The sequence below is a fragment of the Arachis ipaensis genome, chromosome B7 (assembly GCF_059453495.1).
Source record: "Arachis ipaensis isolate K30076 ecotype BB chromosome B7, ASM5945349v1, whole genome shotgun sequence".
Lineage (NCBI taxonomy): Eukaryota > Viridiplantae > Streptophyta > Magnoliopsida > Fabales > Fabaceae > Arachis > Arachis ipaensis.
The window spans coordinates 3668855-3681093 of NC_142442.1; the positions used below are offsets into that span (position 1 = coordinate 3668855).

At 34.5% G+C, this 12239-nt stretch overlaps 4 protein-coding genes across 5 annotated transcripts; 1 reads left to right on the forward strand and 3 right to left on the reverse strand.

The window, feature by feature from the left end:
- Positions 1 to 18: 18 nt before the first annotated feature.
- On the reverse strand, positions 19 to 3699 carry LOC107606509 (UPF0481 protein At3g47200-like). 2 transcript variants are annotated; one of them, XM_088495142.1, is made up of 3 exons: positions 3457 to 3699; positions 3275 to 3370; positions 19 to 1354 (listed from the first exon to the last, which is right to left on the reverse strand). In XM_088495142.1, the coding sequence occupies exon 3, from the start codon at positions 1255 to 1257 to the stop codon at positions 175 to 177; it is 1083 nt and encodes a 360-aa protein (XP_088351268.1). In that variant the 5' UTR covers positions 1258 to 1354; positions 3275 to 3370; positions 3457 to 3699; the 3' UTR covers positions 19 to 174. The 2 variants fall into 2 exon arrangements, with proteins under 2 accessions (XP_088351268.1, XP_016164051.2); XM_016308565.3 differs by lacking the exons at positions 3275 to 3370; positions 3457 to 3699 and having other exon boundaries at positions 19 to 1533.
- Positions 2266 to 3370, reverse strand: LOC107606508 (UPF0481 protein At3g47200-like). The gene is made up of 2 exons (XM_088493440.1): positions 3324 to 3370; positions 2266 to 3243 (listed from the first exon to the last, which is right to left on the reverse strand). Exons 1-2 carry the CDS (start codon positions 3368 to 3370, stop codon positions 2388 to 2390), a joined length of 903 nt encoding a protein of 300 aa, XP_088349566.1. The 3' UTR covers positions 2266 to 2387.
- Positions 3700 to 4747: 1048 nt separating the features above from the next.
- On the forward strand, positions 4748 to 6924 carry LOC107609889 (uncharacterized). The gene is made up of 2 exons (XM_016311944.3): positions 4748 to 4880; positions 5763 to 6924. The coding sequence occupies exon 2, from the start codon at positions 5846 to 5848 to the stop codon at positions 6353 to 6355; it is 510 nt and encodes a 169-aa protein (XP_016167430.1). The 5' UTR covers positions 4748 to 4880; positions 5763 to 5845; the 3' UTR covers positions 6356 to 6924.
- Positions 6925 to 9382: 2458 nt separating this feature from the next.
- CHL (chloroplastic lipocalin) lies at positions 9383 to 11791 on the reverse strand. The gene is made up of 5 exons (XM_016311649.3): positions 11652 to 11791; positions 11300 to 11441; positions 10891 to 11130; positions 10363 to 10653; positions 9383 to 9806 (listed from the first exon to the last, which is right to left on the reverse strand). Exons 1-5 carry the CDS (start codon positions 11714 to 11716, stop codon positions 9528 to 9530), a joined length of 1017 nt encoding a protein of 338 aa, XP_016167135.1. The 5' UTR covers positions 11717 to 11791; the 3' UTR covers positions 9383 to 9527.
- Between the last annotated feature and the right edge of the window lie 448 nt (positions 11792 to 12239).

Genomic DNA, 12239 nt, shown 5'->3' on the forward strand with positions numbered 1-12239 from the left:
TATAAATATTTAATCATGTTGATAGAACATGTTTATTTGAATAACAATAACCATTACAACAACAATGAGAATACAAAGTACAATGTGCAGCCATATCATATGCAATGAAATTAAAATACAAAAAGATGTTATAGCAAAAATTAATTTAGCTTGATCTCTGCAACTTCACAAACATTACTTGGAGGAACCTTGAACTACTTGGATGATAGAACATACTGTCTGAATGACAGTTAATATAAGAAGAGCAATTCCAGCAACAGAAGCCACCGTCTTCCATGGAGTGTTGCAGTAATCGCGCCTCAAAGTTGCTACTTTTCTGTGACAAGGATGTTCACAGAAATCATTCAAGTCTTTACAGATACGAAGATACTCGGCATTAAAAGTTTCATGGATAATGTTCTTCCCAAGACCATTGAACAATTTAGCCACAGCCTTGCTATCACCTAACCAATTGATGATTATCCCCTTGTTAACCAAGAAATCAACATCTTTCTCTGTGTTAATAAGGTAATCAAGGACTGCAGTGTAATCAGTGATGTAGGACTCATCAGGATAGTAGCATTGTTCCAAAGCCACCATATTCCTCAACCAAATTTCAGTTTTATCCTCTAATTCAATCTGTGGAATTTCAAGAGTGTGACCTGAAAATTTCAAGTCAAGTAAGCATAGACTCCTTTTGTTTATTACCTTAAACTTCACTCCTGCTTCATGTAACTGGATTGCACTCTTAAGGAATGGCAGAGTTTCCTTCTTCCTTGAAAGTGGACTTATAGATTGTTTCAAGTGAAAGGTTCTTAACAGATCTGTAAAATGTTCTATACTGCCACTATCCCAATCAGTATCATCATAAGGACCAAAAAAATAACCAAGAATGAGCTTTAGTAATGAAGGGTGGCCAGTGCCACCATTTAAAGTAGCGAAAGCGAGATCATATAGATTGTTAAAAACAAAGAAAGGAATTTGATTCTCAAGTAACAACAAATCCCATCTTAAGTATTCATCTAACCATGGGAATAATGAAATAGAATCATCTTCCTTACTCTCCTCAGAAAAGAACCTGAGTAAAAGCTCCAATATGAAGCAACAATCTACCAGTATCACCATAACATGTTCTTCTTTACTTAGCTTGATGTCATCTGAGTAACAAGCACGAACCTGTGGCTCGAGCTCTTGCACGCAACTCACGAAACTTTCCAAGCTCTTCGTCCCGGATCTTTCAATGAATTGTCTGCAATATATTCTTTTCTGGTCCTCCATCTTTAGCAACTTTTGATCTCCATGGTGAAAAGGACCAATGGAAACAGCTCTAGGAGTGTATGCATCTGGATTGGAGCCGCGGATCTCATGGGGCACCCTGTAGATGCAGCATTCATCTCTAAAGAGAGGCTGTGCCTTCTCCAACATTTCATTAATCTCCATTGCAACATCATTAGGATTATGACTCTCATGATCTTCCATCTACTATGATTATGGTTACTACAGGGAATAAAATTTGAGACAAAGTTTAAAAGCACAGAGAAGGACTTAAAAGAAGCTAGTGTGGAGTGGTCTTCTTAGAATAAGAATATAAAAGAATGTTTTATTATGTCTTGAATCTGTCTTTTAAAAAGAAAAAACAAAAGTGACACAAATGGAAAACTGAACAATTAATTGGTGGCTTATATATAAAACTGTTAAAGCTTTGTTTTTTGAATCACCCATGTAGGGAAACTCATCTATCTACTCACTTTCTCATGCATATTTTGTTCTGTTCAAATTTTATTCATTTTAGATGAAAGCAGTTTCTTTACAGTTAATAGCTCCTTTAAACTTTCACTCAACAAATTATTCTGCTTAGACCATTTTAAAATGCTTATTAAAGGTGAATGAAGGTATCATGAATGCTCTTTAAAACTTTGCCAAAATAGCAAGTTATCCTGATTTTATTAGTTTTATATTACATCATGCAAAGTTGTATTTTAATCCTCACTAATAAATAGATTTTTTTTTCTTAAATCTGTAAACTGTAATGATTCTTTTTCATGTTTTTAGTTTATTGTGAATTAATTATTGAAGGCTTTCTCCCCATGTGATTAATCACAGTTTTTAAACATTTCTTTCTCACAAATTGGTGGGCATATGTAGGAGACAAATACTTTAAAATTATAGCACATTCAAGCAGTCATATGTTTGTGAAATTAAGACACCAGTTTGTTATTTTTCTTTTTCTTTTCTTCTTTTTTTGAGTGCAATTTGGAGGTCTAAGTTCTGACTACTACTATAGACATGTTCATAACAAACATTTCAATTCTTGCAAATTACAAAGATATCAAATCTACCACACCATATTGAGCACTGAACATATAATCATCCAATCCAAGTTACACAACACAAATATTAATCTAGTACTAGTGTACTCCTTGGAGGATGGAAAATACTGTCTGAATAACAGTGAGAATAAGCAGAAAAATTCCAGCAATGGAAGCCACTGTCTTCCATGGAGTGTTGCAATAGTCGCGCTTCAAAGTTGCTACTTTTCTGTTCCAAGGGTGATTACAGAAAGTGTTCAAGGCTTCAGAAATGTGAAAATATTGCTCATTAAAATCTGGATAGAGAATATTCACTGCAAGACCATTGAACATTTCAGCCACTGCATTGCTATCACCCAACCAATTCTCAATTATTCCTTTCTTAATCAGCAAATCTACATCTTTGTCCGTGTTGATAAGGAAATCAAAGACAGCAATGTAGTCAGCGAGATAGGATTCGTCGATGCAGTGACTTTGCTCAAAAGCTAACAAATTTCTCAAAACAACTTCAGTCCAGTCCTCCACTCTAATAAATGGGATTCTAAAACTATGACCTGAAATTTCCAAGTCTAGTAAGCACTGAGTATTATTTTTGTTTATCTCAAACTTCACACCAGCTTCATTCAACTTAGTTGCAGTATAAATGTGTGTTAACTTTGCTCCTCTTGAGCGTGTAGAGGCTGATGGTTGGAATAAGTGAGAGGATATTAATAGAAGCTTTCTTGATAGATCTGTGAAATGAGATATTCTACCAACATTGGATAAGAATAGCCCAAGATCACTACCAGAAATGATACTATCAGAAGGAACTATATAAAGAAGAGTGAGACTTAGTAATGAAGGATGGCTTGGGTTGCCACTATTCAATGTAGAAGGAAAAGCTAGATTGTAAAGCTTCTCAAGAATAAAGAAAGGGACTTGATTCTCCAGCAACAACAAATAATAGTGTATGCATCTTCATTTATTTTGTGGATCTCATGGGGCACCCTGTAGATGCAGCATTTATCTGTAAAGAGAGGCTCTGCCTTCTCCAACATTGCTTTAATCTTCATTGCAAGGCCATTAGGATTCTCATCTCCCATCTATTATGATTATGGTAAGTGCATGGAATAAAATTTGAGACAAAAATCAATAGGATAAGAGAAAGGACTGCAAAAGAAAAACACACCATAATGCAATGAAAGAGAATCTAGTATGGTGGTTGAACAATTATTGGTGGCTGATAATTTTCCAGAACCTTGAGACTTGAGTCAACGCCAATTATTGCCTCTTAAGATGTTAATCTAGCAAGGGTCTTGCTAACAATGTGTACTGAAATTTCTATTATTATATATTAAAATTGACTAAAAGCATATCATATAACTCAAGTTTTTGAAAGTCAAGGTAATTCAATATGAATTTTAATTTCTCCAATTTAGAAGTAACTCTATCACCAATATACATACTTAACAACTAAGTTATTAGGAAATCTCTGTTTATATAAAGACAAATCATCTGTTATTTTTCCTAAGGGAATTTCATAAACTAATATGGGCATAGATGGAGAATCTTCACTTCTTTAATATTATGCAAGTATAATAAAGGATAATAAAATATATATCAATTTTGCAGTGTTATTCTTCTTCTTAGTATTTTATTATAATACTGTTGAAATTACTTGAAAGAAAATTATATTGAGGTTATGTTATATTGTTGTTGAGTTGTTAATATGAGTAAACGATTCCGGGAAAATTAAGTATGAGTGTTAAAATTTTCATTTAAATTGAAGACAGATTCTTATGAAACCATACATCAATTGGCCTGTGTTTGATAGTATCGGAATTTTTCTATTGTGCTCTTCCAGTATTTCATGATCAAAAAGCTGTTGACTTTCCTAATGCATGCATCAGATTAACAAAACTGAGACTTGAACCTCTTTTTTTTTTTTTTTTTAACAGTAACCACTAAATTGTAACATGATTCATTTCCAAAAAAGAAATTTTTTTTTATTTTCTCACTTCTTATTAATCACTTTTGGTTTTTAAAAAAGTGTGTAAAAAATATATACACACATAACATTTTTCAAAAGTTTTTCATAGTCTTTTTTTTATTTATTTATATATTTTTTCATTTTCTGTCATGCTATGTAAATAGCACAATCTGATCCCAAAAGACAGGAGGAAAACAAAAAGAGGAAATCACATCAGTAACATCAACAACTAATCTAATTTTCTTTTTGAATTTTCATTTTGCACCCACTATTTTATGCTATTGATTACAAATTGATATCTATATAATGAACTGTGAAAATTTGGTGGGAAAATTAACTCTATTACACCGGCCATAATGATAAAGTTACATAAGTCAAATCAAACATAAGTTGGATCCACAGTTCCACACTAACTCCAAAATGAGACACATCAAGTGTGTCCAAAAATAATGTCACCTACTTACGTTATATGACTTTTTTTTTCCAAGATCATATTTTTCACCCCTTTTTCACAAACACATTTGCCTCCAATTCCATTCCAAAACAAAAGCTTCTTACTTTTGTTTTTGGGTTCTCTTCCAAATCTGCAATTTCAAAACTTTCAGAGCCGTGTGACCTTCTGGGTACGATTACCAACTCTGTATTCAACTTTGTTGATCATTTATGCGTTTTTCTTTTCCATCTTAAGATCTAAAAAAGTGTTTTTTTTTTTTTTTTGGTATCAAAGTACTAATCTATTACGAGTAATGTGAAGCATTTTTATTGAATTGAAAGTATTTTTCCCCTCTGTTTATTATAATTTATTTATTCTAGTTCAAGTTTGGTTTTTTTGTCTTTAGTGAAAAGCTCTTTGAAGCTGGATTCAGTTTTAACCCTTCTATGGATTCTGCTTTTATGGATAGTTTTTGGAGATTTGATTCATCTCCATCCTTTTCTGTTTTCTGGGTGAACTCTTTTTCCATTTGATTCTTTTTCTTTCTTTTTTTTTCCCTTCAAAATCACGGACACTGATTGTAGTTGAGTTGCCATTCTTATCCTTAGGTTATGATGTGTGGTTCATGAGTATTGTGTGTGTGTATCTACATCTTTTATGTTGTAGTCCTGTTTTTGTAGAGATCATGATCCACAGTCTACAATGGTTGAAGTTAGATATCTGCACTTTTCACTAATTTAACAATATGAACTTTTTTATATATTTTTTTATAAAAAGCTTTCTGGTTTATCTTTTCATAAAAAATGATTTCTTGTTTTATTGTATAAAACATCTTGAAGCTAAGTCCATCAGTTCACATTATTTATTTTTATTAGAATTTTGCTGTTCTCTTGTTATTGATTTGATGCTGAACTAATTTCATGTATTTCTATCACTTTTTCCCCCAATCTTGACATGGTATATGGAAGATGAAAACTACATGTTAGTATAGGAGAATTTTAATCACATTATGACTTGAATTTTAACATACCATTTACATCTGAATTCATTGGTGACATCAAATGTGCAACAGATTATTGAATAAATCTTCTAGGAGTATCCATTTTCAAAGATTAGAACAATTTTGGATCGTTTATTGGTGCTAAGAAGAAGAAAATGCCTCAGAATCTAGAAGGTATTAAGGGTGGAGGAGGATCCATCAAGCTAGGAACCACCGGAACAATCGGTTCCTTAATGACAAGGGAATTGAATCAAATCTCTTCAACACCACACAAACAAGTACCTTCAAGAACTAAGCACAGAACACTTCCTGTTTCGGTTGCCTGTACTGGTGCAACGCCGAAAAGACTACAACCAAGAAAATCATCAGATGAAGCAAGTAGCAGTGGAGGCAGTAAAAGCACAAATACAAACCATAGATTCCCCAGTAAGGCAGTGCAGAAAACAAAATCTAGTGGCAGAAGTACACACAGAATTCCAATACTTGGTTATGATAACTTCCCAGTCGACCGAAGTCCTGCCAGGGAGAAGAATGATAAGAAGATACCTAACATTGTTGAAGTTGTGGACATAAGATGTGGGAATGCAGATAAGGCTTGGGCTACTCCTTTAGCAAGTCGTCTTAAGAAGCTCGGTTTCTCAAAGCTCTCAGAGAGCATAATTTAAACCATGGTTAATCTAAACCTGAAAATTTTGTATCTCTGACTTCAGATTCCTGTAACTGAAAGCAGAGTTGGTACCATTTGACCTATTGTTGTTTGATACATCCACCATAGAACACATGCTAGATAGGAGCTTGCTGCTACTTGGCCGCTTTTTCTTCGTACTTTCAACTGGAGACACAATTGTGGTTGCTCTAGAGTTTGTGCTAACTGAGGAACCAACTTCTGTAATTTGAGATTTGCTCCTATATGACCTGTCTTGGGAATTTGATTCGATCCGGCTGAAGTACTCGATTTCTTGCATTATAAGAGATGCTACTGTACCTCTGGTGCCTATTTGCACCGGTGCAAATTCTGCAGTTACTTTCATGTCATTTGTGGCAATGGTAGTGGATTTGTGCATGATTTGTTTGGTTGAGAGAAGGGTTGTTTGTGGTTTTGTCCTAGTTGGGAGACTGCAGAGACTGTGAGGCATTTTTCTTTAGATTTCAAGAAGATGTGGTTTCACAAGAATCCTTCACCTTTTGCTCTCTCTATATAAAGTGCATGGCATATATGTAAATGACATGATCACTGCTTTCATGTGCTTTCAGTTAAGAAAAAAGGAAATGGAAATGTCTAACTAACTATACCACCCTTTTAACTACTTTAAGTTTCATCAACATGCTCCTAGGAACATGATTGATAGGTCCATTATATTGGACTCTTTTTCAGTGTTGAGTGGATGAGATAGGATTCATGTGAAAGGTAAAAGTGTAGCTTTATCTTTCCACTACTTTTTAAGTAGGTTGTTGTTGCATTTTGGTGTCTTCAATAGCAAGGAAGAGATAGTAGGCTAACTATATATTTTTCAGTGCTTTTTCATGTTTTGGGATGATTTTGTTTTGGTTAGCTTTATCTATTTTGTGATTTGTTTCTATATTGGGTGCTACTTGAGGAGTTTGAGGACTTATTTTGCTTTGTTTACCAAATCTGTGTTTATCATTGAGTTCTACTTTTACTTTGAAGTAATTCATAAACACTTGTTAGTAAAATAAACCAAAATGCAGCAGAATTCATCTCTTACTCCATGCATTCTAAGTTTGTTGTCAATCATGTTGTTCATGTATTTTGATTTAGTCTAAAGTGCCAATATCCAGTGTAATACATTTTAATTTCACAGTATTTTATAGATATGGCAAAACTCCCCGAGACGCGGGGATCCCTGCAGAGACTGCCCCGAATGGAGATCTGACCGTGGGGAATTTTCCCCGCGGGGATGGGGATGGGGGACAAAATTCCCCCGAGGCAAGCGTGGGGACCCGAGCGGGGATCCCCGCCCCATCCCCGCTATTCTCCGAAATTTATAAATTTACTGAATTATCTTTAATAGTTTATTTCTTATATATGTTTTTTAGTCATTTTTCACATTAATCTTCATTTACATAATCCTTCTTCAATTCAGAGATCCCTAATACTATTTATACTCCATCCAACCTCTCTGCAGCCACCCCCTCGCCACTCTCCCTTCTCACCGCATCGTCACACCTCACCCTCACCGCGTCGTGCTTTCTATTTGCAGCATTCCTTTTCGTAACTCTGCCGTCATGTCCATTCTCCTCTTTGTTGCCGCGTCTCCCACCTCATCCACTGCTTTGTCCTTTGGCTCGTCGTTGCGTCCCCCCTACTGTGTCATTTAGACTTTTTATATAAAATCTTGTTGTTTTTGTATATGATGGATACTTGCAACTCTAATCATATGAAAGTTAATAATTAGTTAGAACTATCTGATAGATGGGAAATGGGGTCCCGCGGAAAATGAGACCCGTGGAAAATGGGGATGGGGAGCAATATTTCCCCATGGCGGGGAATGTGGACGGGGATGGAGAGCAAATCTGAGGACAGGGATGAAGAGCAAATCTGAGGGCAGGAATGGGGAGCAGGGAGGCATCCCCCGCCCCCACCCTACCCCGTTGGCATCCCTAGTATTTTATGCTAGCATATATTCCAAGCTCAATAAACACTAGTTATAAAAGTATTTACATATTACTTATCAAAGGAAGTTTCTTACAAGAATAAAATGGACTCAAAAGTCAAAATGTGTTTCTATAGGATCATTTTTAGGATTTTATCACATGTAACCATCGTAGTAGTTAGAATCTCGATTTAACTCTTAAAATCTTTTGATATTACAATTTTGAATGAGTTAATCGATTTTAAAAAATCTCGACTAATTCGGATGATTTTACAATTTAAATATCGTTACGATTTTAATATTCTACCTTGCCTGTAACAACTCTTGTTTGCAATTTCACTTTACATCCTTGCTTCCCTTTATTCTACTATGGACAGAAAGCCGGAAAAGGAGACAGAAAACTCTGAAGAACTTGTGCCTTTACTCTCCAGAAACCACCACCATTGGTCCCTTGGTGGACCCTCTTTCAGGGAGTTTGGTGGTGTCAATCACGTGTAGTTTGTTTATACTTGTACCCTTTTTAGGAACTAGATTCCATTTCACAAGATGACTAAGAACATAAAGTGTAACAAACCAGAAACTAAGAAGTGTCATTGGTCTAGTTCCTTGCTATTTTATCCATTTCGTGGATTCTAAGGATACATAGGAGTAGATGGGGACAACTTGGAACTAGTAAGTGAAAGTGTTTGATCATGTAATGTAATTAGATATTTGTGTTTTAAAAAGCTAATTAAGATAACAAATGAATATATTAAATATTTTTGTTAATACAACATTATATGATATGCAAAACTTTTGTTTGAAGTTTGTACTAACAGTGTATAAAAATTAAATCCTAATTCATATGGGATATAATAATTTCATTCGATTCACATGGCCGACCACAGTTGATCAAAGAAAACTTTATTTTTGTTTATCATGGCTATGTAAAGTAGTTACAAAAACAATTCTGATACTTGAAATCATTTATCATCTAAATTAATATTAAAAATATAATCAACTTTTCATTCCATATTTCCATTCATATTCATCTTCAAAAGAGGAAGAATGAAGATAGCTGAAAGCATATACCAGTTATGTCACCAAATATGGGTAGCTCATACTTCATAGCTTCCATCAAGGATTGGTATTTGTTACATACAAGACTGCATACTATTATTAGTAAATATAATACAAAAGAACAAAACATGATGCAACTCAATTGGATTATAGGTATAAGCTACTATTTAAAATAAAGCTCAAGAAGCTTCTTGAAAGTGTCAAATACACTTGTGAAGGGATTAAGTGCAATAGGGGCCTTAAGTTCAAGATCAGGAAACTGGTTTATTAGTGCCTGCTGCATTCCAGGCATGGACATCATAGCTGCCAGCTGACTGTTCGACATTACTTCGCAATCTTGAGGCGTGTCTTTGATCTTGCTTGAATCATATCCAAAGTTTTCCAAGTAAGCTTTGTACTTCTCTATGAATTCAGGTCCAGGGTTAGGTGTTCTTGAGTATATCTGTAGTATTCAAAACCGGAAAATGAATCCCAATAAAAAAAGATTGACATAACATATAGGGTAAATTACACCGAACTCTACTAAGATTAGGCGATATTAAACATGAATACATGATACGATTCTATTTGGAGTGAATGCTAACCTTTCTGAGATTTAAATTATATGATATTGAGTACTTTTGTTATAAGAGTAGTATAATTTAATATGCATTGCTGAGACTTAAGCAATTTCTAAGGCATTATTGTTATTTAAGAAATCTGCATTCCTGAGACTTGAGCAATTTCTAAGCATTATTGTTATTTCAGAAAACTCTATTCTACTCAACTAAATAATGATGAAACCAACTTGGTTTGATTGAGTGAGTCCGCTTAAACAAGCGTCGAGACTTCAAATCTCGTCTTAATGTATGTAGCAATCAGTTAGACAATGACAAATCCTTAAATGGAGTTCAGATCCGTGGCAGATTAGTATTTAGCCTCTGAATTCGGATATGTCATGGGAAAACAAATGACGAAAAGTACTTGAAAGGGGCTATATTTATGCAGTTGAGTAATACCTGAACAAAACTAGTGTCCTTTGCTCCTGAAACAAGAGCAAAATTGTCATAATCAGTAGCAATGACATCATAAGGTTCCTTAGGGATGAATGGCAATGTAGGAAAGCGGAGATAGCATTTTTCTTTAATCATTTCCTGCTTCTCTAGGTCAGTTGCATTTTTCTGCAAATCATCTTCTGATAGACATTGAACTCTCCCCCTAATTCCGGTTATATATCCATTAGGGCCTCCATGAACACAAAATGTATCAACTTGAATAGCCTTAGCTTCCCTATCAAATGTATATACACCCTGAAATGTCATTAGTACATAATATCAAGAACTTTATGTATGCCAAAGAAACATAACAACCCAAGTAAATGACAGGTTTGTGTCTAACATGCACTAGAATGTTATCATAATTCATGAATGACATAATTGAACTCATTTCCAATAAACAATCAAAATTGAGAACCTTACGTTCTGTCTATGCCTTAGAATTCAATGATTGTTAATAAGTTAATAATATAATCTTCCTAAATTCCACACCTGAGTACAATGGCAGTCCTCTTGACCTTGACCGGCGAATCCACGTTTAAGCGAAGCTACTTCAAACCATCTTCCTGAATACCTTACAGGATCAAAATTCTTGGCTGTCATACCTCTCATCATCATTAGGTTTGCACCTTTTCCATCAGAATCATTCTCAAAGGGTAGGGCAACTGAATTTTCACTAGCATTGGCAAGCTGACATATATTTTGTTGATGAACAAAATCTGTAGCAACAGACTGTTCATGAAATAAGAAGGTAAATCCACCCTTTTATATGAACTTCAATAAGGCAAAAAATCAAAATGTTGAATATAAAAAATTAAAACATCCAAGAGTGAAGTAGCTCCACAAAAAGATTTTAGCAGCTCTAAAACTAAAATCTGAATGCAATCTCATAACAAGAAACCTGAGATGGTGGAGGAGAGAGAAGTATGAAGGAAGCAGCAAGGCCAGATAACAAAACTTTCTTGTTCAGAACCACCTTACTACTCCTCCTCAGCTCCAATGAACACTTCAAATATGCTCCTCTTCCTGTTCCTGAAACCTTCCTGCATCATATGCAACCATAATTTCACCATATTTGGACACACTTCAAATGCACAACACTAAATATTTATATCTTCCATTATAGACAGATGTGGCAATTACACAAACATGTAAGGTGCAACCTTAAAAATTCATAGAGCATATTAAGAATTAACAAGTAAAATTCACTCCACAATTATGGGAAACAAAATCACTAGAATAAATGTTGTTACCAAGATGTAGGAGGATAAGATGAACAGTGAAGTAGATGTGATGATGCTAGAAGAACCTCTACCATGTCTTTGCCTTTCTCACTTCACTCTCTTGTCCCATTTCTCATGATCTTTCTCTTTCTATTCTTCTACTGCTTTTTAGTTTTTAGCAATGTCAAACATCATTTTCCAATGTCTCATTTTCAAACTGGGCCTCCATTTTTCAAAATTGGGCTTTTAAGGCCCAACCTAGGTTTTTAGTTTTTAACAACTTAAGCCTAAACTCTTACACCAAGGAAAAAACCCATTAAACACTTAACCTAACCCAAAGAAAAATTGCCTTTCTTGTAATGTTATGAAACTTGGATTAATGGTCAATAAAAGATATAACTGTATAACCAATTAGAGTGGATCGAGTCTCGTCCGTTTAAATAAGTGTCGGAGGTTCAAATTCCGCGATAGACCCTTAAATGGAGCTCACATCCGCGACGAATTAATCATTAACATGTTACATGTATTATACTAACGAAAAGATAATATGAATTACAGTCAAGGAAGAATTTGAGACATCTATTTTTTAAGGACTAAATTGATGTATATATTATTTTT